This window comes from Phascolarctos cinereus, unplaced genomic scaffold (genome assembly GCF_003287225.1).
Source record: "Phascolarctos cinereus isolate Bilbo 61053 unplaced genomic scaffold, phaCin_HiC Scaffold_9;HRSCAF=440, whole genome shotgun sequence".
NCBI lineage: Eukaryota > Metazoa > Chordata > Mammalia > Diprotodontia > Phascolarctidae > Phascolarctos > Phascolarctos cinereus.
In genome coordinates, this window is record NW_027556402.1 from 45,308,071 (window position 1) to 45,331,837 (window position 23,767).

Below are 23,767 nucleotides of genomic sequence, written 5' to 3' on the forward strand. Positions count from 1 at the left end.
TATGACAAAAAAAAAAAAAGGAAAACACCTATGTCAAGATCTTCCCAGGGATGCTGTAGTCTTATGGGAGAGAGGATGTATGGGCAGTTTCATGACTCTGAAGTGTTTCCCAGTGTCACCAGGGTATAGAGAAAGAAGCAAGAGGCTTACTTTATGACTCACTCATTACTCCTCAGCTAGTAGCATTGAGAGGACAAAAGAGGGAAGTGGTATTTATGGAGACTGAGCAACAGTATGGAAGAGAAGAGGAGTTTGGGAAGGTGCAGAAATTAAGCTGCAGGTGCAGAAATAGCTGTGTGAGGGGGAGGGGGAAGAAAAAAGGAAAAGCTCTGCAGGAGAAGATTGGAAGTGTGGGAAGAGAGAATTTCAAAGACCAAAATCACAGCTCATGAAGAAATTGAGAAGAGGTGAAGGAAAGAAGGGAGAGGGGTGAGGTTCAATGGAGTAGCATTTCCTCCCATTTCTCTCTCTTCCTATTTTTTCCTTCAACTCCCCCCTTTCCCCCCTTTTCTAGGGGTTTAGGGTATTGGGAATGGTTTGTATTGGTATGGGAACTCATCGTTCCAATTACCTTTATCTCACATCTCATCTCACGTCAAGCCCTACATGAGAGGCTGTCAATCTTCTCATTATCAGTGCTATCCTGTCCCACCCCACCCCTTTTTCGTGTTTGCTGACTCCCTAGGAGCCTCTAGGGATCAGGCAAATCCACTGAGAGCGTAGCTGGGCACAGTAACTGGTTCTTATTCTCTCTGTAACGGGCCTATTTCCCCTTTGGCAGGTGGCTCACTTACACCGGCTGGTCCTGACCCCACTGTCGGCCCTGCAGTCCTTATTCCCGGGACCCCAGAAACTCATCCAGAAGCGCTTTGACAAGCTGCTGGACTACAACGGCCACCTGCAGCGGGCTGCGGGTGACGACTCAGACCTGGCCAGGAAGGACTACGAAGCTCTTAACGCCCAGCTCGTGGAGGAGCTCCAGGTGTTCAACCAAGCTGGTCGGCAGGTGCTGCTGAACTGTCTCTGCTGTTTCATCACCCTCCTCAGGGATCTGATGCTCATGGGCCTGAAGCCTTATTCCACAGGCATGCCAGTAAGCACATTCTTTCTGCTTGGGCTGGAAGCAGCGATTAGGAAGCATGCACCTGTGAAATAAAGCCGGCTGTTTGTTCCCTTATCCCCGCCCCTACCAAGAGCCTAAGGGTTTTTTTTTTAACCTTATCTCCCTTCCCTACAGGCAGCTAAAAGAGAGCTTCCTAGTTCATATTTGCTGTGACTCCCATTAGTATTTCCCTTGTAAATCTTTTCTCCAGATAGCAAGGGCATTGCCCAACCCAGCCACAAAGACACCCTACCTAACTGCCTGACGCGATCAGTATTTTCAATTTATCTTTTGTATTCTGTTCATGCATGGCAAGGCCTAAATGTTAAATCATAACTATTAAGCTATACATCCAAAAATACTATCTCAGTGCAATAACAGAGGCCAGATGAATGTCCAACCACTCTTTGTTAGGCTTTTGTCCTTCCCCCAAGGAGAAGAGCCTGAAATTGGGGGGTGGAAGTGGGGGTAAGGTACAGTCTATATTGGGGTGGTTTTTTTTCTCTTTGGTGGAATTAATTCTCAGTTCTTTATCCCATTAGAAAGATATGAGAGTGGGGTCAAGAGAGATCTGAGTTCAAACCCTGGCTCTGACACTTAGCTGTGTAACTAGGGGCAAGTAACTCAAACTCTCTGAGCCTTCATTTCCTTATCTATTAAACAGGGATAATTGCCCTACTCTCTTGGTGGGGGGCGGTGGGAGAGATACAAAACTTAAAGAGGACAGGATCTCTGTGGTCCATTAGATAGATCTTCACGATTACAAGATCTTGGAATCTATTTCCAAAAGACTGAGAGTAAGACCTCACTTTTCCTTAATGATCTCGGTCGTTATAAATCAATCCATGTTTTCCAGGGGCGGGGGCAAGCATTTCTCACTCAGCTGTACTTCTGGTCCCCCCCCACCAGGAAGCAAAAGACCCAGATTAGAAATGAACCCAAAATATTCAGAAAGGGGCTAAAGCTTCACATCCATTATTTTGACTTGAGCTTTTCTTAGAAATTTTTCCTACCTAAAACTAATTTCACTCTGTTTTTTTAGATAATCACATTTGTGGACTTTAGGAAAACTGAATCGGTGTATGCTAGCTGCCTTCTATGTAGGGGACAGGTATAGGAACGGAGGGAGGGAGGAAGGAAAGAAGGAAGGAGGGAAAGAAGGAAAGAATGAAGGAAGGAGGAGAAGAAGGAAGGAAGAAAGGAAAGAAGGAAGGAAACAGACATTTATTAAGCACCTAACATGTGCCTGACACTGTGCTGAGTACTTTACAAGTGTTATCTCAATTCATCCTCAGAATAACACTCTGAGATAGGCACTATTATTATCCCCATTTTACAGTTGAGAAAATCGAGGCAAACAGAGGTTAAGTGACTTGGTCACACAGCTAGCAATTTTCTAAGACTGGACTTGAACTCAGGTCTTCCTGACTCCAGGCCCAGCACGCCAAGTGAAAGTTAAGTAAAGGCAGGAGTAAAGTCAGTATGATGTAGCATGTACCAGAAGACGAGAGTTCAAGTTTTGTTTTGCATGCATCCTGGCTGTGCAGGTCACTTAACTTTTCACTGCCTCAGGCAATTCTCTAAGACAATACATTACAGAATAGTGGATAATTTACATTGGCACACAGAGTTTCCTTTCTGGCACTTCCTTATATCAGTGACATCACAGGTCTTGACCCCCAAAAACAGAGGAAGCAGGAGACCATGGCAGTCTATGATTAAAATCTCCCTAACACCTACTCCTTTATTTTATATTTAAAATTCACTTCGTATTCTTTCCCACCTATAATACATTCTGGCTGGGTGAATGTGCAAGTTCTTTAACCTCTAAGCAACTCTCTAAGTTGTATAGGAGGTGCTAACTTTATTAGTAAAGGGAGTTTGCTTCTCTGGGAGTTCCCTATATCAATGAAAATGCAGAAAATCCTGTCCCTACCCTAACTTACACAGCTGAGCAATTCAAAGTCAAACAGAAAACAAGGACACAGTTTTGACAAAACGAGTGAGTTGAATGCTTTATGACAAGGGTCTTAAACCTTCGGATGAGAAATGGAAGGCATCCATGCACCACCCATTTTCTTGGAGATTTCAGTGATAGGGGGTGGATGATCATTGTTTTCACTGGCTTCTAACTGAAATCTAGCATTTCCTTCTATTAGGATGTACGTAACCATTATTCGGTGCAGGGTCTATAGGCTTCACCAGCCTCTCAGAGGGGTCCATGACACACAGAAAAGGTTACGAATTTCTGCTTTGCAGAATATATTATGCGTCAGCTGAAGTGAAAAAAGCAGGGGTAGCATTCCTGATCTCAGACAAAGCAAAGGCAAAAATAGATCTAATTAAAAGAGATAAGGAAAGAAACTACATCCTGCTAAAAGGCACCACAGACAATGAAGTAATATCATTACTAAACATATATGCACCAAATGGTATAGCATCCAAATTCTTACAGGAGAAGTTCAGGGAGTTATAGTAAGAAATAGACAGCAAAACTATACTAGTGGGGGACCTGAACCTCCCCCTCTTGGCACTAGATAAGTCTAACCACAAAATAAACAAGAAAGAAGTTAAGGAGGTGAATAGAACATTAGAAAAGTTAGGTATGATAGGAGAAAACTGAATGGGGATAGAAAGGAATATACTTTTTTCTCAGCAGTACATGGCACATACACAAAAATTGACCATGTACTAGGGCATAAAAACCTCACAATCCAATGCAGAAAGGCAGAAATATTAAACGCATCCTTTTCAGATCATGATGCAATAAAAATTATATGTAATAAAGGGCCATGGAAAGATAGACTAAAAAATAATTGGAAACTAAATAATCTAATCCTAAAAAATGATTGGGTCAAACAACAAATCATAGAAACAATCAATAATTTCATTCAAGAGAATGACAATAATGAGACAACATACCAAAACCTATGGGATGCAGTGAAAGCAGTTCTTAGGGGAAGTTTTATATCTCTAAATGCTTACATAAATAAAATAGAAAAAGAGGAGATTAATGAATTGGGCATACAACTAAAAAAACTAGAAAAAGAACAAATTAAAAATCCTCAACTAAACACCAAATTAGAAATATTGAAAACCAAAGGAAAAATTAATAAAATTGAAATTAAGAAAACTATTGAACTAATAAATAAAACTAAGAGCTGGTTTTATGAAAAAACAATAAAATAGATAAGCCTTTGGTTAATTTAAATTAAAAAAAGAAAGAAGAAAACCAAATTACTAGTATCAAGAATGAAAAGGGCGAAGCTACCACCAAGGAAGAGGAAATTAAAACAATAATTAGGAATTATTTTGCCCAACTATATGCCAACAAATTTGACAATCTTAGTGAAATGGATACATATTTACAAAAATATAAATTGCCCAGATTAACAAGAGGAAGTAAAATACTTAAATAACCCCATCTCAGAAAAAAAATTGAACAAGCCATTGATGAACTCCCTAGGAAAAAATCTCCAGGGCCAGATGGATTTACATGTGAATTCTATCAAACATTTAAAGAACAATTAATTCCAATACTATATAGACTATTTGGGAAAATAGGTGAAGAAGGAGTCTTACCAAATTCTTTTTATGATACAAATATGGTGTTGATACCTAAACCAGGAAGAGTCAAAATAGAGAAAGAAAATTATAGACCAATTTCTCTAATGAATATAGATGCAAAAATTTTAAACAAAATACTAGCAAGTAGATTGCAGCAACTTATCACAAGAATAATACACTATGACCAGGTAGGATTTATACCAGGAATGCAGGGTTGGTTCAATATTAGGAAAACTATCAGCATCATTGAGCATATCAACAACAAAACCAACAGAAACCACATGATCATCTCAATAGATGCAGAAAAAGCTTTTGATAAAATACAACACCCATTCCTATTAAAAACACTAGAAAGCATAGGTATAAATGGAGTCTTCCTTAAAATAATAAATAGCATTATCTAAAACCTTCAGCAAGCATTATATGTAATGGGGACAGGCTAGAAGCATTTCCAATAAGATCGGGGTGAAACAAGGATGTCCATTATCACCACTGTTATTCAATATTGTACTGGAAACCTTAGCTTTAGCAATAAGAGAAGAAAAAGAAATTGAAGGCATTAGAATAGGCAAAGAAGAAACAAAGCTATCACTCTTTGCAGATGACATGATGATATACTTAGAGAATCCTAGAGAATCAAGTAAAAAACTACTTGAAATAATAAACAACTTTAGCAAAGTTGCAGGCTATAAAATAAACCCACATAAATCATCAGCATTTCTATATATTACCAACAAAGCCCAACAGCAAGAGATAGAAAGAGAAATCCCATTTAAACTTACTGTAGACATTATAAAATATTTAGGAGTCTACCTCCCAAAAAACCCAGGAACTCTATGAACACAATTACAAAACACTTTTCACACAAATAAAATCAGATCTAAATAATTGGAAAAAATCAGTTGCTCATGGGTAGGCGCAGAGCTAATATAATAAAAATGACAATCCTACCTAAGCTAATTTACTTATTCAGTGCCATACCAATCAAACTACCAAAAATTATTTTATAGAGTTAGAAAAAATAATAACAAGATTCATTTGGAAAAACAAAAGGTCCAGAATATCAAAGGAACTAATGAAAAGAAATGCAGGGGAAGGTGGCCTAGCAATTCCAGATCTTAAATTGTATTATAAAGCAGCAATCATCAAAACTGCTTGGTACTGGCTAAGAAATAGGGAGGTGGATCAGTGGAATAGGTTAAATATGCAAGACACAGTAGTCAATGACTATAGTAATCTATTATTTGATAAACCCAAAGACCCCAGCTTCTGGGATAAGAACCCACTCTTTGAAAAAAACTGCTGGGAAAACTGGAAAAGAGTATGGCAGAAACTAGGCATAGACCCAAATCTCACACCATATACCAAAATAAAGTCAAAATGGGTTCATGACTTAGATATAAAGGCTGATACCATAAGTAAACTGGGAGAACAAGGAATAGTTTACCTATCAGATCTATGGAGAACAGAAGAATTCATGACCAAACAGGAGATAGAGAACATTATGAAAAGCAAAATGGATAATTTTGATTACATTAAATTGAAAAGTTTTTGCACAAACAAAGCCAATGCAACTAAGATTAGAAGGAAGGTAGAAAATTGGGAAAGAATTTTTACAACCAGTCTCTCTGATAAAGGCCTCATTTCTAAAATATATAGAGAATTAAGACAAATTTATAAGAACACAAGCCATTCCCCAATTGATAAATGGTCAAAGGATATGAACAGACAGTTCTCAGATGAAGAAATTAAAGCCATCTATAGTCATATGAAAAAATGCTCTAAATGGTTATTGATTAGAGAAATGCAAATCAAAACAACTCTGAGGTACCACATCACACCTATCAGATTGGCCAACATGACAAAACAGGAAAATGATAAATGTTGGAGAAGATGTGGGAAAATTGGAACAGCAATACATTGTTGGTGGAGTTGTGAACTGATCCAACCGTTTTGGAGAAAAATTTGGAACTATGCCCAAAGGGCTACAAAAATGTGCATACCCTTTGATCCAGCAATAGCACTTCTAGGGCTATATCCCAAAGAGACCAAACAAATGGGAAAAGGACCCACATGTACAAAAATATTCATAGCAGCTCTTTTTGTGTGGTGGAAAAGAATTGGAAATTGAGAGGATGCCCATCATATTGGGGAATGGCCGAGCAAGTTGTGGTATATGAATGTAATGGAATACTATTGTGCTATAAGAAATGATGAACAGGCTGACTTCAGAAAAACCTGGAAAGACTTATATGGTCTGATGCTGAGTGAAGTGAGCAGAACCAAGAGGACTTTGTACACAATAACAGCCATGTTATGCAATGACTAAGATTGTTAAACTGAACCCTTCTCAGCATTACGAGGATCTAAGACATCTCCAGAGGTCTCGGGATGGAAAATGCTGTCCACATCCAAAGAAAGAACTATGGAAGTCGAATTGCTATCACTTATTTTTACCTTCTGTTGAGTTTTGTTTCATCTTTCTGATGGTTCCTCCTATTGGTTTTAATTTTTACCTACAACTTCACTAATGTGAAAATATGTTTAATGTGTATGTAAATGTAAAGCCTATATCAGATTGTGCGCTGCCTTGGGGAGGGTGGGGGGGAGGAAGGGGGAGAAAAATTTTCAACCTAAAAGCATATGGAAGTGATTGTTGATAAATCAAAAAAAATTAATAAAATTTCTTTAAAAATTTAAAAAAAAAAGAATTTCTGCTTTGCAGGAACTGCATTTCTTCATTGCTTTCTTTGGGTTTAAAAATGTTATCCTCATAGTATTTGTTCATCACAGCCTGGCTGCAAGTGATTCAGTCGGCATGGGCAATGCCACTGTTTATAGCCTGTGTTATGTCATCTGCACTTACCAGGGCTCTGGGATTCTTGCTTTATTCTACAGTTATCATTGCTCCCAGCCAGCATCAGCGAAGCTCAAAATCGGGTAATAGAAGAGGTTCATAGCCTGAATTTTGTGAAGGACAACAGTGCGACTTTTATCGAACGGAAGCTAAGCTTTGAAAAGAAGAAACCTGTGCCCACTCTGGTGAGTTTGGCATGGCCAGTGATGACTGCTGGCAGGACTTCCCAGAATTCATGTCTTCTTCGAAGCACAAAGCTTTGGGGCCAGTATTTATACATGTTCATATGTAGGTGTTTGCATGTTGTCCAGCCCAGTAGCTTGTGTGCTCCTTGAGGCCAGGAACTGTCTTTTGCCTCTTTGTGTGGTCCTAGCACTAGGCACAATGCCTGGCACATAGTAGGTGCTTAATGAATGCTATAAAATCTTAGGGCTGGAAGGGGCCTCAGAAATCACGTGTCCACACCACTCGACCTTACCCCAACCCACCTCCAGGCAGAGAATGATGGTTTACATCTTCTCCCAGATCTCCAAAAAAGATTTACAGAATCAAAAGTCCAGAGTTGTAAGGAATCTCAGAGATCATCTAATCCAAGCTAAACCGGAACAAAAACTCTCCCTCTGTTATATATGACAAGTCGTTATCCATCCTTGGCTTGAAGATCTCCAGTGAGACATCCCATTCAATAATTTAGTTTTTTTTAAATTTTGACTTTTTAAAAATTTATCTATATATTTTATTTTCTTATCGCCTTTTCCCCAAACTATATCCTTCCTTTCTGCCCCATAAGGCATCCTTTACAACAAAGGATAAAAACAAAGGCGGGGAAAGCAATTTAACAAAGCTAAATAACACATCAACCTACTCTGACTGTATGGCCCCCTACCTACAAAAGAGGGAAAGAAGCATGCACTATTTTTGATAATGCTTTATTAATGCATTCCAAAAACTACTGCTTTCACTTTCAAATGACTCTCCCCATCCCAACCAATAGAACCTTCCTTTGCAACAGCCAAGTATGGAGTAGCAAAATAAAAGCCATGCTTGACCATGGACATCTCACACCTAAAGTCTATAGACCTATTATAGACCTAAAGTCTATTGGATGAGAGGTGTAAACCATCTACCCAGCATCCATTTCCATGGTTTCCCACAAAGATGCATTTCTCTACTCCCTTCTTCCCAGTCGGAGATGCCCCGTCAGACGGAAAACCACCGCTCCCAGCTTCTAGCATCTTACAGCCTGGAGGCTCTCTACCAAGCAAAGCGCAGGTGTAATGCTACACAGGAACATGACATTGACCTTCTGGAAGGCGACCTGGTGGCTGCCATTGAGCAGAAGGATCCCTTGGGCAGCACAAGCAGGTGGCTGGTTGACACTGGAAGTGAGTATCATACAGGAGATGCCCCCCAAAAGGACAGTGGAAAAAGAACTAAGTTGTAAATCTTATCTCTGATGCTTACTCTCTGAGCGACCTTGAACAAGTCATTTAACCTGTGTGAGCCTTAGTTTCCTCATTTGTGAAATGAGGGAATTGAACTAGACGGCTTCTGAGGTCTGCTTCCAGTTATTGATCCAGGATTCTTTAAAGCTGAGGTCTTTCTCAGGGCATATGTTTGGGGAAGGAGGAGCCCTTTCAAAATGTCCTTTTTCTTTTCTTTCCTTTCTGTCTAGTCGCAAAAGGCTATGTCTACTCGTCCTTCCTGAAGCCCTACAATCCAGCCAAGCTGCACCAGGCAGATGGGGAGCACAGGTTCTGTGAGGAGGACTTTGATAACATCAGCCTTTTTGTGTCTTCGTGGCCTGCCAGCCACAGCATCCCACAAACCCGGGAAGAGAGCGTGAGTGACAGCAGCTCCTCTCTCAACGGCGTATGTGGAAAACCTGAAGCCAATGAGGCTGACACTGACTCTATCCAGGATGGAGATGAGCAGGTAAGAATTTGTCCCTTTAAACCACCGGCAGCGGGGGGGGGGGGGGGTGGTAGTGGGGTGTAGCTGGATGGCGCAGGGGATAGAGCACTGGCCCTGGATTCAGGAAGACCTGAGTTCAAATTTGGCCTCAGACGCTTGACACTTACTAGCTGTGTGACCCTGTGAGAGTCACTTCACCCTATTGCCTCGAAAAAGAAAACAAACAAACAAAACCATCAGCAGGCTATTCGGAATATGAAAGCTATTGCCCTCCATTGACCTTCTGCTACAATCCATCCAGGGTGATACAGCCTTCCAAAAGCAAGGAAGGAAGCCCTAGCTACTTTACAAATATGATCTCACTTTATCCTCACAATAGCCCTGTGAGGTAGGTGCTATTATTGTCCTCATTCTGCAGTTGAGGAAACAGAGGCAGACAGAGGTTAAGTGACTTGCCCAGGGTCACATAGCTAATAAATGTCTGAGGCTGGATTTGAACTCAGGTTTTCCTGACACAGCAATCCACCCATTGCACCACCTGGCTACAGTCACGAACATTTCTACGATTTTGTCATCTTTTGGTTCTTAGCTTTTTTCATTTTTAGTACCACATGTCCTGTCCTCTCCACCCGATACAAGCGATCTAGTTCTGAACAGATTGCCCCCAGACACTAGGGAATATAACCTAATTCCCAAAAGAACAACATCTTCGTTAATGTCACTGGCAGCGGCCAGTCTTGAAGCCTACTGTAAAAATGAAACTCCCTGACATGACAGCAAAGAGACTGTGGTCTAAACCCCCGTGCAGAAGAACAAGTCAGACTTTAGGCTGTGACCTTCTGTTACCTCTTGGCAAAGAACTGGATGTAAGACAGATGTCCAGATGATGGACATTAGACTTAGATCTTAGATCTGGAAGAGGCCTGAGAGATCCACCTGTCTAACACTCTCCTTCTAGATCACAGAAATCATCCTTGATTGGCCAATAGTCAGATGAACTTTGAAGTACAGAGAGGTTAAAGTCACATAGCTAGCAAGTGGCTGATCTGTCTCTCTGCTCTGTCCTGAGACTGTACCACATGACCTTGTCTGATTATTGACAAATCAAGGATGGTTTTTTTTCAATTAAGAAAAATCAACTTTCTTTTATTCCTACCTTCTCCTATTGAAGAAGAAAAATAAAAAACAAAATCCTTGTTTTTATATATGATATATAAACACATATTACATATGTATGTATATAAAACATATATGTTACATATATATGGTAAATGGAAGTCAATCCCAGAAAGACGAGATAAATATGCATAGCCAGGCAAAACAAATTCCCTCATTGACCAGGTCCAAAAAAATATATGTCTTATTCTGCACCCTGAGTCCATCAGCTCTCTATCAGCATGCTTTATCACGAGTCCTCTGGAAACATTGGTTGGTTATTGCATTGATCAGAGTTCTCAAGTCTTTTCAAGTTTGATCAAGCTTGCTTCTTAACCAGCCTGGCTGATTAAAATGCATGATCTTCAGCTGACTGTCTCTTTTACACCATCTTTTGCTCTCTTAGTTTTGGTCAGAGATACTAGAAAGCAGTGTCGAATTATGGAGTGAGCTAATTTTACAGCTATTAAAAGACGAGGCACGTATTTCTGAGACAATATGCAAATATGCATTCACTTAACCCCACTGTGAAATTCCAGACGTGACCATGGAGGGGTCAGGGTTCATTCTACAGAGCTTCTGTTAAAGCCAGACAGAGATCTGGTTCTGGATGGTACCCCCAGGTCAAAGAACATGTCTAAACTCTTTCATGTTGAGATCTTTGGGGCAATGAAAATAGTTCCCTCCTGAGTAGTCTTGTCAATATATACCATTTGATCAGGAGGACCTGAGTTCAAATGCAACCTCAGACATATAACACTTACTAGCTGTATGACTCTGGGCAAGTCACTTAACCCCAACTGCCTCACCAAAAAAAAAAAGTTAAAAATGAAGATTAAATAAAATATATATATACACACACATATATACCATTTGAATTAAGTTACAATTTTTTTTCTCCTTTGTTCATAACATGAAATGCACAGTTTACCGTTATTAGCAAATAGATATTCTATGAGATTTCAGATTTTGAAAGTGGACAAAACAATAACAACGATTACAATCACAACAATTAGCATTTATATAGCCCTTTACAGTTAGTAAAGCACTGTCCATATATTTTTTTCATCTAATCCTAACAACAACTCTTTGAAGTAAGTAGGCATGATTATTAACCTCATTTTATGGTGAAAAAACTACGGCTAAGGGAATTAAGAGATTTTCCGAGGCATAGATAGCTAGCAAATATTTGAGAAAGGATTTTAACTCAGGTCTTCTTGACTCCAAGTCTAGAACTTCTGCCACTCTACCACCTGTCTAGGTTTACTATAGTATCACATTGATTCATTCAAAATTATTTTATGACCATAATGATCATTGAAAGCAATAGATAGCACTTTAAGGTTTATAGCATGCATTACATGTGTTACCTCATTTGATCTCATAACAACCCTGTGTGGTAGGTGCTAATATTATGCTTATTTTGCAGATGGGAAAGCTGATAGAGGCTAATTAAGTTGTCCAGGGACATGTAGTTAGTATCTTGGGCAAGATTTGAACTCAGGTCTTTGTGACTGTTCAGCATTCTGTCTAGTACACCCCTTATCTGGACTAATTGTAACATTATGTTATACTTTAGTTGTTTCAGTTGGGTCCGACTCTTTGTGACCCCACTTGGGGTTTTCTTGGTAAAGCTATTGCAGTGGTTTGCCATTTCCTTTCTGGCTCCTTATATGGATGAGAAAACCTTGACAAACAGGGTTAAGTAACTTAGCTAGACACACAGCTAGAAAATGTCTGAGGCCAGATTTGAACTCATGAAGATGAGTCTTCCTGACTATGCACTGTGGCGCCACCTAGCTGCCCCCAGTTGTAACATCAAAAAGTACTTATTAAGCATCATCTTCCCAAAGTACTAGTTGTAGTACAGATGTGAAACTAGGCTGTTGAAGGTCATTGGTGGGAAACATCTGGCAGGCTCCAAGTATAGTTCTGGAAACAGACTATATTTACTTAGCCTAGCTAAGTATGGAGAGGCTCATTCAATTATAGGCTGACCACTCGAAGAGGATGAATTCCTTTTCTATGAAACCCATGAAATGAAGAAAAATAGAAGATGACCCTCAGTCCTAAATGTCCCTTTTCCACTTCTGAAGGGACAGCATGTCATCATAGTGAAAAAGAGCAGAATCTGCAAAGAATCACACAAATTTTTACTGTCTATTAATATTAACCTGGCCATTGGTCCTTTAGAGGTAGTGCAGTGCAGTGGAGAGGAGCTAGCCTTGACTCAGGAACACCTGAGTCCGCAAATCCTATTACTTAAAAATACTGCCTACATCACCCACGGGCAAGAGGCACAACTTCTCAATGTTCTAGAAGACTCCCTAAGACTATGTATTGCAGAGGAGTTGACTTGCTTTGGTAGGAATTTTCTCATCTGAGTGTTTTCCACACCAACGAAATAATAGAACTAGGTCCTAACGCCATCAGTATTTCGGTCAGTCAGTCAACAAGCATTGATTATTCAAACATGCTAAGTGCTAGGAAAAGCAAGAATTGCAAAAGCACTATATACATACATATATATACATATATATATATATACATATATGTGTGTGTGTGTATGTATTTATATATATATATGTGTATATGGAGAGACACAGACAGAGACAGAGAGAAATAGAGAGAGAGAGAGAGAGAGAGAGAGAAAGAGAGAGAGAGAGAGAGAGAGAGAGAGAGAGAGAGAGAGAGAGAGAGAGAGAGACTAAATGAAAGGAAGCCTCAGAGGGCAGGGATTAAATTGTCCAGGGGCCAACAAACAGGTATCCTACTGGAGGAACTGAATCGTATCGGTCTTGACACTCTTTTTATAAAGAAAACTATAGCACCCAAGAAGGTCACAGTTAAATGGAAGTGTAGCTCACAGTTTCTCTATGGAAAGTAAAAAAAAAAAAAAGGAGGTGGTAGAATTGGTTTGGTCATGCATTCCAAGAAATAAAGAAACATAATTTCATGGGACATTTGTTCACCTTATATTTCAGTGCTCGTGATAGCTATTTGCAAAACTGTCCCCATGAAAATGATCATAGCCTATGCATGCATCCACATTTGTTGAGAGGATGAAGAGGTAGGAAAATTCCATGGAGAAATCTGAAAAAAAGCTCTTCAAATTAAATCCACTCTGTGACTTTAACGCAATGGCAGATATAGAGGAAGATGGGGGTGGGGGGGGGAATGCACTGGAAGATGTGGTTCAAGAATAAAAAATAAGAGTTCAAAGTCTAGAAAAGCCCCGTCTATGTTTCGTGAATGAGAAGTTAGTGGTGCAATGGATAGAGTGCAGGGCTTAGAGTCAGGAGGACATGAGCTCAAATTTGGTCTCAGACACTTACTAGCTGTGTGACCCTGGGCAAGTTACCTCACCCTGTTTGCCTCAGTTTTTTCATCTGTAAAATGAGCTGGAGGAGGAAATGGCAAACTACTCTAGTAGTTTGCCAAGAAAATCCTAAATGGGGTCAGGAAGAGTCAAAGATAACTGGAAAAACTGAACAATAGCAAAATGCATCATGAATATTTGATTCATTAAAAGATTTGAGAGATTCTAGAGTTGGGGAGCACAGATAACAAAACAAAAAATGAAACTGATTTTATTTTAATTAACAGGAACTGATTTCACTAGGCTACAAGCCCCTTAAGAACAAGGACTGGTTTTATTGCCTTTCTATCACAAATGCTTAGAACCATACTGGGCACATCATATAATAATGCTTAATAAATGCTTAATGACTTGACATATTAACTCATTATTAATGTGGCAGTCATTCTCAGATAGTAGGGGATCACCTTGCTGCCGCTGATAAATTCAAGATATCTGACTCAGATTAACTACATGTTCAGGAAACAGGGATTGACAGATGTGATGGTTGAATTACTCAAGTGACCGTGATATTTTAAAGATTGTGTAAAATAGGGAAGGTTCCTCGAGATTGAAGAAAGATAAATGTTTTTGGGGCAGCTAGGTGGCATACTAGATAGAGCTCTGGCCTTGGAGTCAGGAGGACCTGAGTTCAAATCTGGCCTCAGACATATAACACTTACTAGCTGTGTGACCCTGGGCAAGTCACTTAACCCCAATTGCCTAAAAACAAACAAAAACAAAAAAAAATTAGAAAAAGAGAAAATAGATTAAAAAAGGAAGAGACTAGAGTCTAAGAACCACAAACCAATGAGCTAGACTTTGATTCCTGCAAAAACTCTAGAATGGATCGTAAACTGTATGGACAATAAGCATCTGTAAAAGGAAGCAGCAATTAGAGAGGCAGAATGGCTTCATAAAAGTCACATCACATTTGTTGTAGTTGTGGTTATTCAGTTGTTTCAGTCATGTCCAACTCTTCGTGACTCCATTTGCAGCTTTCTCGGCAAAGATACTGGAGTAGTTTGTCATTTCCTTCTCCAGCTCATTTTACAGATGAAGAAACTGAGGCAAAGAGGGTTAAGTGACTCGACCAGGGTCACATAGGTGTCAAGTGTCTCAGGCCAGATTTGAACTCATTCCTGACTGTAGGCCCAGCACTTTATCCACTGAGCCACCTAGCTGCCCACAGAGCATGTTAGAGTAACTTTATTTCCTTTTTTTTTTAAATAGAGTTAATAAATTAGTAAGTTAAGGAAATGTTGTCAATATACTTTACCTTGATTTTTATAATGCTTTTGATGTGGTATTTCATATTATTCTTGTGGATAATCTGGTTAGATAAATTAGCAACCAGCTCAATGGCCAAACTCAAAGAGTCTATGTTTCATGAAGATTGGTTGAAGGAACTTGGGATGCTTAGCCTAAAGAAAAGGACTTGTACCTTCAGGGTGTACAAGATGTCTTTGAGTATTTGAAGGGCTGTCATGTGCAAAAGGGACTAAGCTTGTTCTGCTTGGCTTCAGAGGTTAGAGCCACAAGAAATGGGTGGAAAGAGCAAAAAGGCCAATTTAGGTTTGGTATCCTATACCTAGCGGCATTTTTGTGGACCTTCCTTTGCAATTTCCAAAAGGCGTTCTTACAAGGACCCTAGGAAATTGGGAAGACAACTATTATTCTCCCCCATTTGAAAGATGGGAAGCTTGAGTCAATTGTCCATTGTTGCACAGCTAATAAGTGTTGGAATTGAGAGTCCAGTTGAGTCTAATGTTCCTTCCACAGTGTCTCCCTGCCTCACTGGCTCCACTAATGAGATAATGAAAGATGTTGTTCTTCTAAAGTCATTCCTACCCAGCCCTCTACCTCCTCCATTACCCATGAGACAGACAAATGAGGTTTCACATCAAGGTACCCTTGTCTCAGGAACAGAACTGAGCCAACTTACCACACCTGTGGACCATCATTCCCAGACCTGGGGAGGCACACAAATGCTCACCAGGAAGATGGAAGAACAGAACACGAGATAGTTGGGAAGAGGAGGTTAGCGAAAATGTAAAATTCCCTCTCAAGAAGCCACGAGGCTTCAGTCTATTCTAGGATCCTTCAATTCAGCAGCAACAGACAATATATATTAAGGACCAAGCTCTAGGTGCTGGCAATACAAAGATGGAAATGAATCAGTTGCTGCTAGAACTTACATTTTATTGAGTTTTATAATATGTGAACAGATAAATACATTCTGAGCTGAGGGAATACTAAGGACGTATCAAGTCTAACCTTTCAGAGTCTAGAGCAGGGGTGGGGAACCTGTGACCTCGAGGCCACATGTGGCTCTTTAGGTCCTCAAGTGCGGCCCTTTGACTAAATCCAAACTTCGCAGAACAAATCCCCTTAATAAAAGGATTTGTTCTGTAAACTTGGCACTACCACCACGATCATGACCACTACCACCATCACCACCACCAACAACAATAATGAAGATTTTATTTACATTAAGCCTAAGTCTGCTTCTTTGCAACTTCCATTGATTTCTCCCAGTTCTATCTGCTAGGGCCAAGTAGAACAAGTCCTATCATGTGTCAGCCCTCCAAAAACTCACAGAGAGATATAATGTTTTCCCTAAGTCTTCTCTTCCCTGGGTCTCATTTCTTTACACTGATCCTCATCTGGCAGAAGTTTGAGGCCTGTCACCATCCCAACTGCCCTCATCTGGCTGCTCTACAGCTTATCAATGTTCTTCCCAAATGTGGCCTCTAGAATTGAACACAAAACTCCAAGTAGAATCTGAAAGAGGACAGAGGGAGTATTAACTCCCTAGTCCTGAGTATCATGTCTCACCAAATCCAGTGTAGTATTGTGTTGCTGTACCACGTTTTGCCATATCACTCAGTCACCATGTCACTGTTGACACATACTGAGCTTAACACCCACTAAAACTCCATGATTCTTTTCAGATGCATCTATCTTAGACTTCAGAACTTGACTTTTTAAAACCCAAATAGAAGTGCTTATCGCTATGAAGTTCCATCTTGTTCAAGATGGTTCTATGTTCCATCCTGTCAAAATCTTTTTGAATCTTGACCATCATTCTGCATATTAACTATCCCTCTTAGCTTTGTGTCTTCTATCAATCAGATAAACACTCCATCCATTTCTCTAATCTATACACTTTTAAATAGGTTACATAGTGCAGGGCAAGTTCAGAATTCTGTGAAAATAAATTGGTGACATCCTTTCTGCTTGACACTGACTAATTAATGACTATTCTTTGGACCTGGGTATGCAACCAATTGCAAATTTGCTTGCTAAGTTTACTTCTATATTTTCCACAAGAACAGTGTGAGAGATTTGTCAAGCACTTTGTTAAAACCTAGGTAAACTGTAGTAGGTATCCTTGATTTTCCAGTCTGGTAACCCTGTCAAAAAGATGAGGTGAGTATGGCATGATGGGCTTTTATGAAGTCATGCTGGCTCTTTGTGATCAGCTTTCCTTTCTAGATAGTCACTAACCATCCCTTCAATAATATGTTCTAGAATTTGGTCAAGAATCAAAATGAGATCACTGGCTTATAGTTTGTCAACTCTATTTTCTTCCTCTTACTGAAAATCAGGACATTTGCCCTTCTGCACTCCTGCAGCACCTTTCTCATTTTTCATGATCTTTCAAAGATCACTGACCCAGGCTCAGCAAACACCATTGTAAATTCCCTCAGTATGTAAGATATGACTTATCTGAGCTTGGTAACTTGAAGTCATCAAAAGTCATCAAGATATTCTCTTTCTATGTCCTCACTTATCCTGGATACAACTTGCTATTCATCATTTTAAAAAAAATTTATCTTTTCTAGTACAAGGAAACAACTCCATTGAGGACAAAAAAAGGGGGGAGTTACCTAAAGATGGGGATGCACAGCAAACTAATCCATCAGCTTAGATTTTTAAAAGATACGTGTATAGAAGACAGAAGCCAGGCCATGTAACAGGGATAAATACAATAGCTTCATAGAGTCCTGGAAGACCCATATAAGGGGTGTTAAGCCTCAGAATGAACTGAGGCTGGCAAAGAAAATAAAGGACAACCCCAAATAGTTTTTAGAGTTACATTGGGGAAAGGAGAAGGTTGAAGGAATGAGACCATTGCTCAAAGTGGATGGGATGTTATTTCTGACATCAGGAAAAAGACAACGTCCTTCAATTCTTATTCAATTGCTTCTGTTTTGAACTATGGCAAAGTTTTGAGTTCATCCTCTGCTAAGCCCATAATTATAAAATTATTTTCTTAAAAAGAAACCCTAAGTTGTTTTGTGAGCTCCCTGTGGAATTTGTCTCTGTAAGCAGCTCCCCCCCCTTTTTTTCCACTGGAGTTGTTTCTCCTTGTGTCTTCAGAGCTTCTCCTGGGTCGACTTGCCCTATGGATTTTAGTCCATGGGATCCCCCTTGAAATTTGTTCTCCCCAAAGGTAGGATGCATGTTTGTCTTTATTTTCTCTATCACAAATTGCAAGATAAAACGGTCTCCCTATCTCCCCAAGAGTCTCATCACTTCCATCCAGCGGTCAGTTCCTCCTTGGTGGTAAGAAACATATTTAGAATAGAATATCTCCTTGTTGATACAGCTACCTTTTGAATGATGAAAGGATGAGTAAAGCAAGTCAAGAATTGACTAGCTATTCTGCTTTTAGGAGTAGGGGTTAGGTGGCACAGTGGATAGAGCACCAGCCCTGGATTCTGGAGGACCTGAGTTCAAATTTGGCCTCAGACACATAACACTTACTAGCTGTGTGACCCTGGGCAAGTCACTTAACCCTATTGCCTAGCCAGAAAGAAAAAAAGAAAGATAGAAAGAAAGAAGAGTAGGGGAAAATGAGAGGAGGGGAGACACAAATGATATTCACCTACATGTACTCCACCATACTTACTTGGTTCCTAGATTTCTTGACATGAATATATATTCTTAATCTGCAATGCAAATCCCTCTCCTTTACCATTCCTATTTTTTTTTAAAAAAAGATATACCTTTCTTGAGCGCAGTTGGGTGGGGTATTGGATAGAATGCTAGGTGTGGAGTCAGGAAGACCTAAGTTCAAATCTGACCTCAGACACTTACTAGCTGTATGATCCTGAGCAAGTCACTTAAAGTCAAGTTTGCCTCAGTTTCCTCTTCTGTAAAATGAGCTGGAGAAGGAAATGGCAAACTACTTCATTATCACTGCCAAGAACACCCCAAATGGGGTCACAAAGTCAGACAGAACTGTAACAACTGCCCAGAGACAACCCTTCCTGAATCACATTTCAGCTACAGGTCTCATTCCACCAAGTCTCTGGGATACTAATGAGCTGAAATTTGTCTCTTTGGGTTAGGCTTTATAATTCATCTCCCTTGTTACCTATATCTTGTATATTTGTACATATGAAACCATCAGATTTAAAGGGTTCCTTTCTTAGATGTTGTCTGAGTCACTCAGTGTGATGATGAGATTTCAAGTGATAAGCTTATCCTAGGGCAGCCTTGATGTTCCTGGAGTTGAGACCAAGTAGAACTGTTGATGGAAGAAAACAAAAAGTTTTATCTGCACTAGTGATGTCAATAAACATTTATTAAGCACCTGAGATGTGCCAAGCACCAGGGATACAAAGAAAGGCAGAAACAGGCCCTGGCCTCCAGGAGTTCACAGTCTAATGTATAAGCAAAATATATACAGAATAAATATCAAGGGGGGCCAGGGACCAATTGTTATCAGAAGAGATTGTCTTTGATACAGAGAAGACACTTGGTAATACAACTCCCAGTCCGTAACAACTATATATAGTATACCATGTTCTTTGGTGTTTATGCAAGTTTCACCTCATAGAGTCAACAAAGAATTAGAAAAAGCTTTTAAATTAGAAAAAAGTGTAGTAGATTCTTTTTGGGTCATTTTCCATTGTATTGATGTATTTTGTTTTTATGTTATATACCTGTACATATTATTTGACTTCATGAGAAGTCTCATACTAAAGTAAAGCAATTAAGTAAAATTAATAACACAGGACATAGCTCAGTAAATAGAGGACTGGGCCAGGAGTCAGGAAGATCTGAATTCAAATTAAGCCCCACACACATCCTAGCTGTGTGACCCTGGGCAAGTCACTTAACCTCTGATTGCCTGACAAGATGGATCCACTGGAGAAGGAAATGATGTTTGTTAGAGGGCAACGAGTCTTAACATGATATGAAGACTGGATGTCACCTATGTAGCTTAAATTATCAAGTTATAGCTAGCATTTATAATAATGCCTTAAGATATGCAAAGCAAACACTATCTCATTTTAGCCTCACAAGAATCCTTAGGAGTAGGTGCTATTATTAGCCCTATTTTATAGATGGGGAAACTGAGGCACAGAGCAGTTGAGTGATTTCCCATGGTCACACAGCTTATAGATGTCTGAGGGTAAGATTCAAACCCAGATCTACTCCAGATCTAATGCTCTATCTAGCACTCCACCAAGTTAGTTACCTTTTCTCTCTTGGAGTCTGGCTAGAAGTACTTCTGATAGAAATTTGTTGTAAGTTTTTGTTTCATCTTTAGCAAAAAATAAATAAAATGACAAAACGATCATGTGAAATGAGCTGTGAAAAGATATACAATAGTCATCGTTGGAGGGGCTGTGGGAAGCACCTGATTAGAGCTGTGAAAAGGTCCAGCAATTCTGGATGTCAATTTAGAACTAAACAAGAAATGACTGTCTATATACTTTGAATCACTGATCCAGCTCTTGAGCTTATATACCCCAAGAGGGTCAGAGAAGGAATCAAAGGTCCAGTTCGTGAGCATATACCCCAAGAAAATCAAAGACAAAAGCAAAGGTCCAGAACTTACCAAAATGTTAATGGCAGCACCCTTCCAGGGGGACGTAACTGAAGAACTGGTGGTATAGAACTGTAATAAAATGCTATTATACAGTAAGAAGTGACAAAAAATGAGAAAAGCAGAGAAATTTGGGAAGATTCCGTATGACCTAATACAGAGCAAAATAAGCAGATTAAAGGTAACATAAATACAATGACAACAAGAGTGTAAATGTAAAGCATTCTAAAGGGAAGCCAAACTGAGCCCCTGAAAAATGAGTCAAGGTGCTAGAGAACAGAAAGTCTTGGTTGCAGGTTGGAGGTGGGGAAGGGGCTTACTGTTATAAACGTTTGTACACATTAGCGACTAGGTGGTGCAGTGGGTAAGAGCATTGGGCTTGGAGTCTGGAAGACTTGAGTTCAAATGCTACATCAGACATTTACAAGCTGTGTGACCCTGGGCAAGTCACTTAACCTCTTCTCTTGCCTCAGTTTTCTCATAGGTAAAAAAAAGGATCATAATAGCACTTACTTCACAAGCTTGAATGAGGTAACGTGTAGTGCTTTACAAGCGCTATATAAAAACCAGTTACTATTATTGTTAGATGAAGTTCCATTTATTTTTTCTTTGTCACAAAAGAAAGTTCAATGTGGTAAAGGCGGGGGTGGGGGGTGTTAAACTAAGTGATGTTATTTAAATGGCATCAGTAAAATGTATTTTTTAGGAAAAAATGGGCAGTATGAAGTGGTACTGCGAAAGCTTAGGAAGTTTTCCCATTTTGCCTATTTCACATGAGAGGTTTTTAGATTCTGCTTTTCAAAATGTCTTTTGTTTTCCTGTCTAGATATTCTACGCAGTTCATGCATTTCAAGCCCGAAGCGAACACGAGCTCAGCCTCCAGGAATACCAGCGGGTTCACATTCTCCGATTTTGTGATCTGAGTGGCAATAAGGAGTGGTGGCTAGCCGAAGCTCAAGGGCAGAAGGGATATGTGCCCGCCAACTATCTGGGAAAGATGACATATGCTTAAAAAGACAAGAGAACTGCTTCAGTTTTCTGTCAAGTCAAGTGATCGACCAGCTACCTCTTACATATCGGACATGAAGTTACCTGGCCAGGAAGGTGCAGCCGACACCGAAGGAGTAATCACCCAGCTACCAAGACTGGTGCCTTGCCAGTTACTAAGGAGGCAAGATTGGCTCATTAGTGTGTCTGGAGGTGTATCTGTGTTAAAGCAAATTCTAAACCAAAATTTAATGGAAAAAATGAATGGACCCACCAACTCTTTGTATTCAACTTCTTCAGGAACTTTTTTTTTTAACCAAACAGACTTCATAGAATAATCTTAAGAAAGGATCAATATGTCCTATTGTAATTTTGAAAGGCTGAATCTACATGAAGTAAGCTTTTCCCCAAACTAGATTTCTAGCTATAAAAGAGCCTAGAAAGCTCATAGTCCAATCTGCCTCATTTGACAGATGAGAAAACTGAGACCCAGAGAAGTAAGTTGTTCAAAATCACAGATGTTCGAAACTCCAGTCAAGATTTGAGACCTGGTCCACTGTACCATATTGTTTATCAAACCTAAAACACGTTTATCTCCTCAGGGCTATTGGGCATAGTTAGGCTATTAAAAAAATTAGGGTAAAATAGACCTGTCAACAATCAATAAAACATCTTAGTATAAAAGATTTGAGGGAAAAGGATGAAGCATTAAAACACTGCCCATACAAAGCAAATGTAGTCAAAGGATGCTTGATGTCTTGTGAATTACCATACCTAGTGAAAAAGAACTAACATTTACTCTATATGTACACACATATACACACAAATATATTACCTATATACAAATATGCACACACACACACACAAACACACACACACTTTTTTTTTCAAAATAAAATACTATTAGGACCCAACCTTTCATAACATTAACTGAGAGAAAGTAATAGTTCTTAAGTTGGTTTCATTGAACATTTTTTTCCTAATTACTTTGTAAAAGCATTTTCATCATATTCTTTCCTATAACTATTTAGAATATGATGGCTTTAAAACTTTAAACTTAACTGATGAAACCTCAGTAAAAAGCACTAGAGAATTTGGAAAAAAACTTAATTGAGCAAGAAAACAAAATTGGTATTAACTGGTCTGAACAAAGCCTTAAATATCATTATTTGCCCATTTGTTCTTGTACATAGTTGGTTTTGTAGATTGTTTTTACTATAAACAATACGCTTGGTCATTGGATCTTATCCAGTACAGTTGAAAGAACATTAGCTCTGGAGTTAGAGGAGGGGGGTTCAAATATTACCTCTCTAGCTTGCTTACTACCTGTATGACCTTGGGGTGGTCACTCAACTTTCCCAGGCCTCAGTTTCCTCATGTATAAAATGAAGAGGTTAGTCTAAATAGGCTCAGATCACTTCCAACTCTAGGTCTATAATCATATGATAAATAGGTCTGTTCCTTGGGATTTCATCCCTATTTGACCAAGGTATTTCATAGAAGTACTAATGTAGGCTTTTGGAAAATACACAATTTCAAAATCAATTTAAATTTGGCCATTTATTTAATGCCTTTATTTGACATACAATAAGAAGTTGCATTGGCACCAAAAATTTACTAAGTGAATGTTAATTTTCAAGATTTGGATGATGCTAGCTCAAAATTTTTTAGTGAGATTCACTGGGACCACAAAATCTACTTTATCACATATATGCTAACATGTTTCAAGGGTCTGTAATTTTGTCAACATGGGTCCTCATTCCATTGACCCAAAATGGACCTCTGAGAGCAGCTGTGATCGTAAAACTCATCTTCTTGCAATCAGCCCAGCCCTGAGTCTTTTTGAACTCAGTTACATTGGCCTTCAGATGACAACTGCATCTGGAGTCTTTCAAGCTTGGTAGGACTTGACTGAACTTATGCTCTATTAGCATGGCCTTTGAGAAGCCTGGGTCACATTCATGACACAATAAGGCATCG

At 39.3% G+C, this 23,767-nt stretch overlaps 1 protein-coding gene across 1 annotated transcript in view; it reads left to right on the forward strand.

Annotated features, from left to right (window-relative positions):
* ARHGEF38 (Rho guanine nucleotide exchange factor 38) overlaps nt 1-23,072 on the forward strand; it is a 126,176-nt gene extending 103,104 nt beyond the window's left edge. Inside the window, exons 10-14 of the mRNA XM_020974757.2 lie at nt 782-1,093; nt 7,568-7,711; nt 8,713-8,911; nt 9,202-9,461; nt 21,627-23,072. Of these exons, the coding sequence (XP_020830416.1) occupies nt 782-1,093; nt 7,568-7,711; nt 8,713-8,911; nt 9,202-9,461; nt 21,627-21,812 (1,101 nt within the window). The 3' untranslated portion in view covers nt 21,813-23,072. The remainder of the gene's footprint in view (nt 1-781; nt 1,094-7,567; nt 7,712-8,712; nt 8,912-9,201; nt 9,462-21,626) is intronic.
* Nucleotides 23,073-23,767: the final 695 nt, after the last annotated feature.